The 13,913-nt window shown below is 40.4% G+C and overlaps 1 protein-coding gene across 1 annotated transcript in view; it reads right to left on the bottom strand.

Annotated features, from left to right (window-relative positions):
• Nucleotides 1-479: 479 nt before the first annotated feature.
• Nucleotides 480-13,913, bottom strand: part of APBB3 (amyloid beta precursor protein binding family B member 3) — a 71,654-nt gene continuing 58,220 nt past the window's right edge. The window contains exons 8-13 of the mRNA XM_018561906.1: nt 12,060-12,174; nt 9,515-9,602; nt 6,752-6,835; nt 5,886-6,001; nt 1,180-1,362; nt 480-898 (exon numbers count right to left, since the gene is read on the bottom strand). Of these exons, the coding sequence (XP_018417408.1) occupies nt 671-898; nt 1,180-1,362; nt 5,886-6,001; nt 6,752-6,835; nt 9,515-9,602; nt 12,060-12,174 (814 nt within the window). The 3' untranslated portion in view covers nt 480-670. The remainder of the gene's footprint in view (nt 899-1,179; nt 1,363-5,885; nt 6,002-6,751; nt 6,836-9,514; nt 9,603-12,059; nt 12,175-13,913) is intronic.

Raw genomic sequence — 13,913 nt, 5'->3', positions numbered from 1 at the left:
ATGGATTCTTTGGTGGCTATGTGCTGCGCTTCATGCCTTGCAATACTGTATAAGCCTACATACATTTTTGCACACAGGTACACTTGCTAACATGAAAATCCAAGTTTCTCCAGCATTGTCTTCCCCTTGCTGATTTTACTGTTCATTGTAGCCACTGGTTCTGATAAATAGTTCTAACAGAATGCAATGGGAGGAAGATTAAAGTGGTAAACTTAGAGGTAGGTATAGCTTTACATATAAAGTGCCCTAATTACCCTTCACCCCAAACCAAGTTATTTGTTTTCCCTGGGAGATTGAATTTGAGCACCCTGCACAAAGGCCCATGTAGCATTTTAGTTATAGTAAATAGCAAGATAACAGCTTTCATTACTTTTTTGTACAAAAGCTGTAATCTGGTCAGTATGGACACTAACTCTCACTGGTGTGCATATACAGTACCATGCTATTAATTTATCTTCAGTGCCATACTGCATTTTCTGGTCAAATAACTCAACCTGGTTATGGTATCTTCCTGATATAGCACAGCAGAATTTCAGCATCTGAAATTATCCCAGAATTACATTATAGTAAACAACCGTTGGTTGTTACAGAAAGAACAAACTTTCTAAAATATCTATAAAACAGGCAAAAATAAATAAAAAAGATATCTTCCCTGTATCTCTGTCCTAGTCTAAGAGGTATGCCGGACATGTTTCTGCTTAAATGATTCAAAGAAAGCCATGACTCCTCTTCTTTTACTTGTCCCCCCGTTTTTCTGAAGAGAGTGGCCTGATGAGTTGAAAGGAGAGATTGGGGAGTCCACAGATGCAGTCCTCTTTATTTTCAGAAGGGATTTGCCATTTCCACCTTTGGACTTCATTCTTGATGATGATGCTACCACACATTTTTGATATTGAACCTGATAAAAAAAAGATGCACCTTATGTAAGACCTAATCCGTTTCAGCCATTTCAACAATTAAAATGTGACCCAGAAAAATGTCTTTCCTGCCAGTGAGAAGAAACAGGAATGGAAGTCACAGTGATGGGGCTACAAAGGAACCATGGGCCTTCCCTGAGACAACATTGATTAGGGATATGGACAGCTTTCCTTGGTTTTCCTTGACTTCCAATTCGCCTTTCAAAATAAAGATGAGTGGCAAGTGTTAGTCATCCTCCCAGGAAACCTGAACATCACTTACCATACATGCAGCCTGTACTGCCTCAGAGACATGTCCAGCATCTGGCTCACACCAAAATACTGTGCACTGGAAACACTGTGTGCCTACATCCACGATCATTGCAAATGTATGAGGATCTTTCCCAATACCCATAAATGTCACATATCGAACTGAGCATTGCCAGACAGACTCTTCTTCGGGAACCTAAAACATATAAAATTTATACCTGTTACTATATAATTAAATATCATGAAAACATCACATGGAGTGTGCCTTCACTAACATTAAAAACAAGCCAATTTTGTGATTCTAGCAATAGGCAACAGTTCTGAAAAGAATCGTTTTTGCTGTTCTTTTCATGTAAGAGGAAGACTGGAGCCTTCCAGCTATCCCTTAAAGATGGCAGAAAAAAAGACAGTACAGGTGGTAAAATAAAAGATCATATAGTTTAGATATAGCATAGGGTTGGCTGTGTCCCATTTTTGCCAGCTTCCACTCTGGAGTTGCTCCAGGGGTTGGGATTCAGTTTCAGCCTTGCTCCAGAGCTTATGCAAAGCCTCAGCTCCAGCTCCAGACAGCTCTAGAAACCCAAGCTCAAGCTCTGGAGATGCTTCAACACTCCGAGTTCAGGCTCCAGAGCTGCTCCAACACCCCAAGCTAAGGCTCCAGAGCTGCTTCAAAAGCCTTAGTTCAGGCCCCAGACGCCACCAGCTCAGGCTCTAAAGCGGCTTTAACATCCCAGGTTCAGGCTCCAGAGCTACTTCAGTACCCCAAGCTAAGGCTCCAGCTCCAAAGAGATTCAAAGTTGCTATGCTCAGCTACAACTGCCAAACAAATAAAAAATACATGGCTATTACGATTTGTACTATCTGAAAAAAATAACTTTGCATAGGTGCTCTGGCAGAACTCTGAGGATTACCATATTAAAGTAAAGGTGTGTTGTGGAACCATATGGCACTGTGTTCTGTGACAATTGTTCTGTGACAATTTTTTTAAATGTTTTACTTCACTGCAGATTTACGTTTATAAAAAAAAAGAAAAAATGTTTTATTTGTGTAAGACAAACTACCTTCTTAAAGGTCCCCCTTGAGCTACAGTGAAAAAGAGCCCTGGCAAATGCAAGCATGGGATGCGCATCTGAGGGGCTTCCTAGGAGAAGTATTGGGAGTGTAAAATATACTCTTCCCAAAACTTAGAGCCAGCATGGTACACTGCTGCTGTCACATGCTCAGCTCATGGTTTCCTCCCTGAGGAGATCAGTGATTATCAGTCACCGCTCCCCACATGGAGTCTCCCTTCCTCTCTCTGTTCAGGCAGCCAGATTGATCCCAACAATATTGTCGAGATCCTTCCCGGCTGCAGTGCAGCTCTGTGCTGTGCACTTAGCGGACAGTATCCCACTATCTGCAATTTTGAGTCACATGAGTACATTAGAACAGTAGTTGTATGGTACCTGCCTAATGCCCCCTGGGGCCTGCAGTTAGCTGAATGCCTATCAGGAACTTATGGTTAGGACAGGCTTTTAGGTGCAGTTCAGGACTCACAGTTTGTCTGTAACTGGCACGGGTTTCTGCTCAGAATGTAATGTTGTTGTGTACTGTTATGATGTAATAAGTATGAGCCCAGTAAACCTATGACATTATTCCAAATGAATCTGTTTTTGAGACTTTACTAAGCTAGTCCCTCTTTCACTGATTGATGAAAAGCATGAATAATACCAATCAGGAAGTCCCTCCATTGGTGACATTCTACCCCAGTCCTTGACCCTGTGACATCAGGACAACAAATGAGTGTACCTGGGAATTTTTAGAACACCATCAGACTGAGATTGCAGGGAAGGAGGGCTAATATTGGCATGACTGGGAATAATGGTGAGGCAATTAGTGCACTGCTGTGAACAGGAGGCAGTGTCAAAATATTTGTGGCATGGTTTGATAGTGGTAGGCTTGTAGGGGATTCAATTATAGTAATATGGTCCTCTACACAAACAGCACTCACTTAAAAATTCATAGGCGAAATTCTGGCAATTGTGACAATACATGGATTGGAAATGTTTGGATTAGCCAGAGTTATTGGCTAATATTTTGGAGAGTTTCCACCTATGGAAATAAGGGGAGCAGTTGTCATTAAGATAGGGAGAGCCACTCAGTAAGTTGGGCTTTAATAAATTAGGTTGCCGTTTACATGACAAGAATCAGGTTCCTAAAAGGTATACCCGCAGGTACGGAATTATTTCTCAGTGATTATTCTTGTACATTTAAAAGCTACTTGACAAGCTCTTTGATTTTTATATTTTCCCATTTCAGGTATCACATACCTCAAAATGATAAAATGATAAAGAGTTCAAATGTAACATATTTACATGAAGGTATATCATAACGCATACACTTATAGGTTTATTTATAAAACTTCCACCCAGCGGATGCCTGAAAGGAGGTAAATGATATGGGGGCAATGATATAAATGTACCCACTTTTTGGTATGCTAGAAGGCCTGCAACGTTGTGCCCAGGGATGCCCTAGATCTATTAGGAATCTAGCAACATGCATACAACATACAGAATAAACAAAAACACTGATAATAATACATTCAGAGGGATGCTCATGTTATATCCAGCAATGCAGACCTCTGCGCCGCAACTACTTCAATATTCCTTTTCACCACAATCTTGAAAGATTCCAAATTAATTAGTCTGATGGCATTATACTTGGAAGGGTAGGTGGAAGTATTTCTTTAAGGTGCTGACTCATTTGATATTATTACAGAACAACGGCACAGACTTCCTATTGTCAAAACTGCTGTAGTGTACCAGGAGGCTGGATATTGCTGGCTATTGTACCCGCCCACTGCTGCTGTCAATCAGCAGAGGTGGACCTGAAGTTCTCCTTTAGGTTCTCCTCTGCTGATTGACAACAGCAGTGAGCGGGTGCAATAGCCAGCCTGCTATTGGCTATTGCAAATTGAAATGGTAAAATCAAGGGGGAACAGATGAAGAAAGGGGGAATAAGGGTGGGTTTAGTCCTGGGATACAGCGCTCTGACCTCCCTTTTATACTCCGCATTTAACCACCACAGTGCAAAGCCACAATCCAGAATGGCAGCATACACAGAATCTTCTCCAAATGTATCTTTATTTCAAACTGTAAAGTTTAGAAAAGAAACTGTGCTGTTACATAGTTGTAAAAATATGACAATGCATAGCCACGGTTAATATTTATATTACTGTGAGTTGGGAAAGCACATCGTTAATGTTCCTTAAGCCATGTAATAGAGCAGTTGTATAGCTGGTTATTATACTGCCATCTATTGGGCATTTTGGTTTTTGCACCATGTTTTTCTGCATTCCCTCTCCTTGTGTGTAAGGTACCGCCGTTCTTCTCCAATTAGTCGTCTAGCATCATTGCTGACTATAACATGACCACATGTACATGCTAGCTTATCATCCTGACCTTCAAATACTGTCTATTCATTCATCTGCTGTATCCTGTTGTCTGCTGTAACCTGATGGATGCAATAAAGCACTTTGTGATAAAAGCTATCTGATGAAGATTGTTTGCAGTGATTATATCTGCTTATACAGGCCAGGCATAGAGGTCTCAGGAAGGGATAAATTGCTAATACAACAATCGGAGTCAGAATAGAAACTCCCACTTACATGTTACAGCCCTGCTATGACTAAGGCCCACCAGAGCTGAAACAAGTGAGTTACCTTGACAAGCGTATTTCAGAGGAAGCAAATCTAAAACAGAAACCCCACTTAACTTGCTGAGTACCCCACCCATCACCTGCTTTTTCCCCAGGAAATCACACTAGACCTGTATGGAGTTTAAAAGGGGCCACAGCAGCAATTGTTTAATTCAATATCAAAATAAATACATCAATAATCATAATATTATTAAACAAAATAGCACAGCTATACAATTAACAACTGGTTTCTGGGTCCTTGAAGGCGCACAAAGTAACAAAAACCACCCCATAACCTGCATCTGCAGATAACTAACGATGGGCCCCAAGCCGGAACACCACCGCCACAGGGACAAATATCTGTTGACTGCAGACACTTTCAGCCCAAAACTTAGTGGTCAAACCAATTGACCATCACTTAAAGGACACCACGCCTAGGATGGGTCCCCAACCGTTATTCCGATAAACCAGGCATCCAGATCACCTTCAAGGACCCCAAACCACCAAAAGACTGCCGTGACGAGCCAACATATCCAGAACCTAAAAACAAAAAGGAAAAAGATGAAAAACAATGGGGCGGGCGGAAGGGAAAACCGCTTCCCTCCACCTCTGCACAGATCGCCCTTAAGAAGTCCCGCCTTGCCAAACGTTCAACCAATTTGGTAAGCAACCCCTCCTTCTACCCCTTTCTTTTACCTAGAAGTTAACCCTTCTCTACCTGGCTCCCCTTCTCCCCCTGTCATGCTGTCCCTACGCACAATTCTTTATTTCTTTTGCTCCAGGCCTGTCTTTCTGCTGTAAACAGAATAACAGGAAGTTGCCTGGAGTTCTCCACTTGCTTCTTGTAAACATTGTGATGCAAACAAGTACAGAAATCTTCTATTTGACAATTCCACATCAATTTTAATCTGTAAATGCAACATTTTAGACAATAGGAAGCATTGCCATTTTCACAGAGAAAATCAGTGCAGGAACATTAAAATAATATAACAAGTTAATATATAAGTAAAAAGTATTACAACCATAAAGGCAAATTAGAATTACCTCTCTCCGTTGAACAGTCACTGTTCTGTCAGTCACCTCAATGACAGCAGCTGTCCAGTTTTCCCTAAGTGTGGTGCTGATTATGTTTTCTATGGTATCATTCAGTACATCCATCCCTGCACACAGGAGATTAGTTATTAAAAATACTTCTTCTGCATGTTTCATACAAAGCATTAGTATACCATAGTAGTATGCATCTATTGTAAACAAAGTAAAAAAAAATAGTATTTTGGACAATAACATACACTAAGGGGTTCACTTATAAATCAGCAGTAACCATGAATATCAAACTCCTTTTTTATTAAAATGTTACCTGGCACATTTATAAAACACTGATCCATGCCTCATAAATGCATTTTATATATATAGGATACTGAAACAACTTAAAGGGAATCTAAACTAACAAAAAAATTGTTAGCAAGAAGAAGATTATTGAAAAAGAGACAAATGCATTCTTTCCTGCAGTAAAAAAAATGTACTTGCCTGTTTGCAATCTACTTTAGAATGTACACTAAGCTGCACATGCACATTCTCGGCACACCTCAGTGCCAGAAAAACAAACTCCAGTGCTCCTGGGAAAGTGGAAGTATCCTTTAAACATATATATTTCATAAATATCAATGAATACATAACTGTGCCTTTCATATCTGCCTAGAGTGCAGCTTTAAATTTGTGGATATGCACCTTTTCAAAAGATTAGATGTTGTCATCTGCAATTACGTTGTACAGCTTTTCAGAGGAAACATATAATGCATCATAATACCACAGAGAGTGAAGATAAAGGAATACATTGTATTCTAAGTATTTATTAGTTGTTGCAGTAAAGGGCTCCCTGGAGGAGCTGACACAGAATAACGATAACTCACCCATCGGCTTTGAGACGGGAAGGCTGCCAATGAAAAACAGTTCATATTTCTGAATGGACTCCCGCACAGTATCCAGAATATCAACTAAAATAAACAAAGCATGTGAAATTGTCATCCATTCACTAAATGTATAACACAGGCTACAATGATGGAAACGCTGCAGAGGGTTATTAACACCATATTTCACTTTTCCATCAGAGTGCTTTCCTAGAGCTTTCTTGTTTATTATTGCTAAAAAAAATGATTGTGCTGCAAAAAGGAAAAATGTATCTTAGTCAAAGCTGATAACATGTTTTTTTTTCCTGTTTGTTCAGATGTCAAATGTATTATGGCTACAGCAATGGGATAACTTGCTGCTAATGATATGACAAAGCAGTTCTGATCATTGAGGATGTTTTATTATTTGCTAAGGAACATCAAAGGGCCTGAGTATGGCAATATCCCGATTAATGGGTGGATTAGTGCCACTTCTGAGCTTTTTATCCGCTGAGATATTAAATGGTTAGAATGATCCATGAGTTCATGTAAGGACAGCATGTTGTATGTCCTTGTATGACTGCTTCCCTTATCCATTGCAATTGTTTGAGAATTCTATAAAGTTATCCATCTTTAAAGCGAATGTATAGTGCTTTCAAATATATTTTTCTTATTCAAGCATTATGTTTAGTTCTAAATTAATACAATGTTCATATTTTCTTATTTCAGCTACAAGAATATTTCAGATTTATGGTATGTATTCATACACACACACACACACACACACACACACACACACACACAGGTTGAACTGGATGGACCTGTGTCTTTATTCAACCTTACCAACTATGTAACTATGTAACTATATTTATCACATACAGCAAGCAGGTGATGAGTGCAAAGCTAGTATTCCAAGGGATCAGAAAGCTGGTTTACTCTCCTATTGTGACAGATCTGCATTAGAGGATATTAGATCACATACTAATAACATACATAATGATCAATAAAGGGACATGCCAGCCTCCCTGTCAGCAAAGACTCTGCTCTACTGGATTCCATGTGACCAGGAGTACTCGGTAAACACACAGCTAGTGCTGGGCTTTCTTATAGGAAACCCAATATGTTCTGCAAACAGTGTAACATGAAAGTACCAGGTATTAAATGTAAAATATAAGATATTATATAAGGAACGAAAAAAATCATATAAAACATCAGCTTAAAAAAAAAACTTATAAATGTGAAAAGTTACAATAAAGCTGATCCAAAAAAAATATACTTCTGGAAGGTGTGACAGATGGGCAGTCTGTCACTACCGTATGTAAATATGTAGATAGTAATAGGGATATATATATATTATTTTTTTTGTATACGTTCATTTCTCCGTGTTGCTAGAGGGGTAGAAGAGGATGCAATTGCTACTGCACCAATGGCTACAGTGTGCTTCCTTCTGTCCCCTTGCTGCAGCCACTAAAGCATAATTTAATTGTGTTTGCCAGCTTGAAGACACTTTCATGGTCACATGTTCATATTGTGTGAAGCATATCTAAAGATAACCCTGCATTGACACTGTGGTGGCTTGCTGTGGTCTAATGACCCTGAGAGTTATGCCAATGGTAACAGAGCTATTAGGTATCCCAGGAATGGAAAATGACCCAGACAAAAAAAAGAAACGCTAATCCTTCTGGTTACAAAATGGACATACGGTTAACAACTCCATAGTGTAAAAACAGAAGCTGTTGAAAAGCCTGAAAAGCCCCTTCATGGACTATAGTGAGTATACCTCTCTATGGTTGCCGAATACAAAGGGGTGGCTCTGATTCACATTATGCACCAGGGCCCAGAAGACTATAGCTATGATTCTGTACAGTACAAGCCTAACCTTCATCAAATCTATCCACCAACACCTCTGGCCAGATGAAAAGTCTGCTTTCTTGGTAGCAAGTTTAGTTTTTTGTATGGCAATCGAAAACAACAACAACAAGTCTGTAATATCTAAAGTGAAATTCATGCTTGAAGTTTATTCCCAGCTCATTCTACATTCTTTCCAATTTTAGCTGCTTGTGGTACACATTGTTGAAACCACCGGCATGCAAATAACTCCATCTATAGATTGGAAATATTACTATATTAATATATTTTTTTCCATTTTAGAATCATAGACAGTAAAATGTGTTGACTGAGATATATGAAACAAAATGTCCATCTGTTTGTGTTACAATGTGTGAATCTAAAGCAAATGTTCCCTCATTAACTTTGGGCAGCTTTCCAGTCCTAACAAGAGGGAATAATACATTTGTTTTCTAATATTAGCTTTACATATGTGCTAGCATGAAACATTTTTTTCATCTAAGTAGGCTTAAAGGGGAATGGTTAGTTCACATCGAAATACCCTGTGCCTGTGACCCATCCCAAATCTCAACTTTGATCATTATCACCGTCACAAATGACCCCATTGTACATTTCCCATAACCTCTTATTCCACTGACAACTGCCAAATTTTGGGTCTCCACTCATTTTCTTTCCCAGTTATTGTGGTCAGTAGGACAAATTAAGGAAACTAATCCCTAATAAAAAGCTGACAGAGGTTCAGACCCCTCCCCCTTCAGCAAAAACTAGATGAAGCTTAACTTTAAGCCTGGCAGATGATATAATGGTACTCATAGATTAAACTAAGTAGTTGAGTGATAATATTAGATTACACCTGTATATGGTGCATCAGTAAAACTGATTTGCTGTCCTGCTTACAATACAAATACATTTCTATGAATATTTTGGTTATCTCCCAACCTTGCACTGGTAAGTCTTCAGGTGAGATCGTCTCTAAGGTAACAGAACGAGTGATAGTGTTATTGGCCACAGCTCTTTCAGCCATGATCTGTAAAGACAGAATGACAGTGAAAGTTGAACATGTATATTTATAATACATATTTAAACAGGGATAGCATAGATATATTTTCAGAAACCAAAGACCAGCACCCCTAACAATGCAGTATTGGGGTATGCTAACAATAGAGACACAGTTCAGAATGGAACCAGTACCAAAAAGTAGACCTATTTAAGTGGATCCATCAGACACAAATACACAATGATTAGTGATCTTTATTTAGTATATTACAGCAGTCATGAATTATTAACATGTATTCTTTATACATACGGAAGTTATTTATCAATCACCAGTAGCTAGGCGGCCACACTTGCTACTGGCGATTGTGAATACTTTGGAAAGTGTTCCTCTGGCTTTTACTAACCACATTTGTATGGACTTATGGTTATATGGCATGATATAGTTCTTTGCTCATTTTTACATCTATCTGTCTATGTGCATTCGATTCTCCTGAGGAAGCCCCGATACTGGGCGCGAAACGCATCAAGATAATGGCACCCTGTGATACCATGACATCATATTAAATTCGTACCACATGGACTTTTTGTATCTTTTGGGCTAAACATTTAACATTGCTGGTACCTGCTTAGGGGTGACTATAAATGGACGCACAAACTAGTAGGGAGGACTAATTTTATATGATTTTAGCATGCCAATTTATTTGGATGCATCGATATATCAGCTATCTGCGATATGCTGAGAGAGGACTGCGTCTCTACTCCCACACCGCTCAGCCTCCTATCACAGATTGGCAGAGCGGTGTGTGGGCGGCGACAGCCCGCACTGTCACAGGAGGCTGAGCTCTGAGCTGGTTGTGGAGTCAGCTGTCAGATCGAGCTCTCCTCCCCGCACTACTCGCTCAGCCTCCTGTGACAGCGTGTCTCCCAGTTTGAAATCAGCCGTACAAACTTGAAGTGAATAGCCGAACAGCGTTCAGCTCAATTCACTTCGGGTCGGTCGTTAACTCGGCTGCCTACGGCAGCTTATTGAATAGACCCCTAAGTGTTTGCAAATAATTGAGGACATAGTAGATTGACTATATCCTCAATTATGAATGAATGGGAGTGTTCATCACCTCCTGTTCATTCATGATTGTGGTTATAGTAAACACACTATGTTCTCATGTTATGAATGAACAGGAACACTCATAGAGGATTCCTGTTCATTGATAACAGGGGATTGAGGACTTTGTGTCCTCAATCTATTTTTCTATTTTAAAAGGGAAATATCAGGGGTCTGTTTAGACCCCTAATATTTCCCTGAAGCCCCTAAAAGTAAAGTAAAAAATAAAAATTCTATAGCACTGTAATCAGTCTGGCTGATATGTATTCCATAGAGCTCTGAGGAAGGGGATGTGACCCTAAAAGCACGCTAAGCATTAGCTATTCAATCAAGGACTGTCAGTCCATTTGATGCTTTTATATACTGCCCTATTTGTGAGTATATTTTTGTTTATTCTTTTATTGAATAAAAAGGTTTTACCTGCACCAGAAGAGGCTGTTTTTTGTTTTTCTATATAGCCTTCTGGACTCCCTGACTGGAATGGGGCAGCCTCTACTGGATGCACAATGAAGTGTTCTAGCTTATGGTTGGTCTTCTTGGCGCTGGTTGATGTATTGCATTTTTTGGTATTTTACATACTTCCCTGGGTCTAGCCTGGGGATGGGATGTACAAAGTTGAATAAGTTGACTAGGCCCAAAGCCTGGAGGAGGCCAGATGTGTTACCAGGAGGGGTCTGGAAATATCTGGAAAGGAGAACCAGAGGAGCTCTAATCTGCTGGAGGTGCCAGGAGGCCAGGATGGCATGGATCTCAGGAACAAGTCTATCAGGAACATATCCCTTTTCAGCTGTTGCTCTACTACACAGTGTCCTCCTCTGCACCGCTAAAGTAATTCTACACTGTGGAAGCTTGAAGGGACTGGTGAGTCCGGAGTCTATTTTTGCTATGGATGTCTGGAGCCTTTTACCCTGTCTCCCAGTTTGGCTGTTCTACAATAAGGCATTGAAAAAGTACTTAAAGTGACCGGCGCCCAATTTATTGTTCACATCCCACAGGATCCACCCCTGAGAGTGAAATGTCAGCCCTCCCTGCCCTTGGGGGTCCACCACAAGCCTCTGAGAGTCAGGGAGGTGTTACAATTGCATGCATCTTAGGTGAAATTTGTGTGAATCTTAAAACATGAATACATAAACCCAATTGTTTTCAGTGAGTCAGTCGATTCAAAGATTTGCATTGTGAGAGGAGCAGCCAATGTATAGCACTGAACAGCAGGAAGCAGAGCCTCATATGTATACTGTAGAGTAAATATGGCTGCCCTCATTAACATATATAGTTAAAGATATACAAATAAACAAGATTTTAGAACAATAACACAAACTGACATGATTATACACATGAAAATAATTATTTTCAGACTCTTTTGTACTTGGCTTGATGACTTCATACCTTGGAACACATATCATGGAGGGCACTGGCAATGGCTTTAGCTGGGACATCACAACGGAATACATGACACTTCAGCATGCAGGTATCCTTGTCATTAGCTACAAAAGCAAAGTCTCTAAAGCAGAACACATCTCAATTAGTGACAGTATATAGTATTATATATAACCAACATTAAAGAGCATCTTCACCTATGTGGACTGTGTGGAGGATGGGTATAGTATACCCCTTTTGCTTATTCTTCACTGCATATGTAAACACTTTACCCCCAACTTTTATTTTATTTTGCACATCCTATTAGTAAAATTGGTTGAACCCAGTTTCACTAGATCCAGCGTCTCTGTTGAATGCAATATGTCTAAAGCTGACCAAACACTATACAATCCAACTGCACAATCTGCTTTAGATCTAACATCAACTATGTAATGCTAAGGCCTGCTTGATTTGATACAAATTGAGTGGAATGTTTAGGTTTGTCCTTGTACTACATAGATTTGGTAAATCAAAAGGAGATTGCATAGGGATTGTATGATCAGACTGTATAGTAAACAGTCAGTTTAAGTGTATTCTACCACGTGTGCATGTCTACCCCAGGTTGCAATAATATCACAGCCTCACATCTCACAGTTACATGGCCTTAGAGAGACCCTTAAACTGTTATGGGCACAACACTAATATAGTCTAGGCAGGAAGGTTCATAGACCTTCCTGCCATTGGAGCAGCCTTTCTCAATCATGGTGCCATGGCACACTGGTGTGCCTCCTGGCCTCCTCAGGTTTGCCACAAATGTTTGTGGTAGTGATTATAATTAAAGGAGAACTATGAGGCGAGTGAAAATCACCCAGCCTCATAGTTCTAGCTGACCTGTGACAATGAATCTGTCACAGGTCGGCTCAATGGATCGGGAAGTACGCGAACACATACCGTCGCTCGCTCACTTCTCGATCCTGTCCCTGCAGAGAGCAGTGACTGTCACTCACGGCTCCCTGCAGGTATTCCCCCCTCCCCTGTCCAATCCTCCAGCACTGACTGGCGGAACGGATGGGGGAGGGGGAGGGTACAGCTGGCTCTGCCTCTAGATAGGCAGAGCCAGCTGTCACTCACGCAGCTCGGTGGATCCAGACAGTAATGTCGGGATCAGTCCCGGCTGCGGCGTCTCAGTATACCGCAAGCTGTATACTGAGCTTTGGGTGACTGGAGGACGCTAGTTTGTGTCCTCCCGTTACCCTTAGGATAACTATGGGGAAAAGCCCTGACCCCATGGTTCTCCTTTAAGTAGGGAAGGGTAAGAACCTCTGTTTGTTTTTTATTGCTGTCACTGTCCCTGGTTGAGAAGATTCCCCTCATTCTCTTTATACTTCAATGGATTAAGAGGAATATTTCATGAACTTGTGGCCCTGTGACTATGACTTTACTTTTTTTTTTTCTGGCTCAACCTTACATCTATACTAAAATAACAAGAACACCTTCTATCTGGTGTAAATACAGCTATCAGTTAAAGGGCTATTTCACGTTTCAGGCTGCCCAAGAAGGAACCTGTCATTCCACTCATCCTTCTAAGAATACTAATTTCCCTCACTGTCTCTGCCTTCAATAACTTCTGAGTCATTCAACTAAAATCCCAGATAGCAAGGATAACTTGCTACCAACTTGAGGCAGTGTGAAATTGTAATTTTTGTTAACTTGCTGCACATATTCTCGGCAAGTTGTAGACTTGCAGAACACTTGCAGCACAAGTTCTAGTTGACACTTTTTGAATTTGTAGCAAATTTGCTTGGCAAGTCTACAGCAAGAGTCTTGCAGGTCTTAGCAAGAGCTCTGCAAGCTGGATGGTCTGGAGACTTGCAATGCAGACTT

Source organism: Nanorana parkeri, unplaced genomic scaffold (assembly GCF_000935625.1).
Source record: "Nanorana parkeri isolate BGI_ZX_2015 unplaced genomic scaffold, ASM93562v1 scaffold550, whole genome shotgun sequence".
Lineage (NCBI taxonomy): Eukaryota > Metazoa > Chordata > Amphibia > Anura > Dicroglossidae > Nanorana > Nanorana parkeri.
This window is presented reverse-complemented; position numbering and strand designations above follow the sequence as displayed.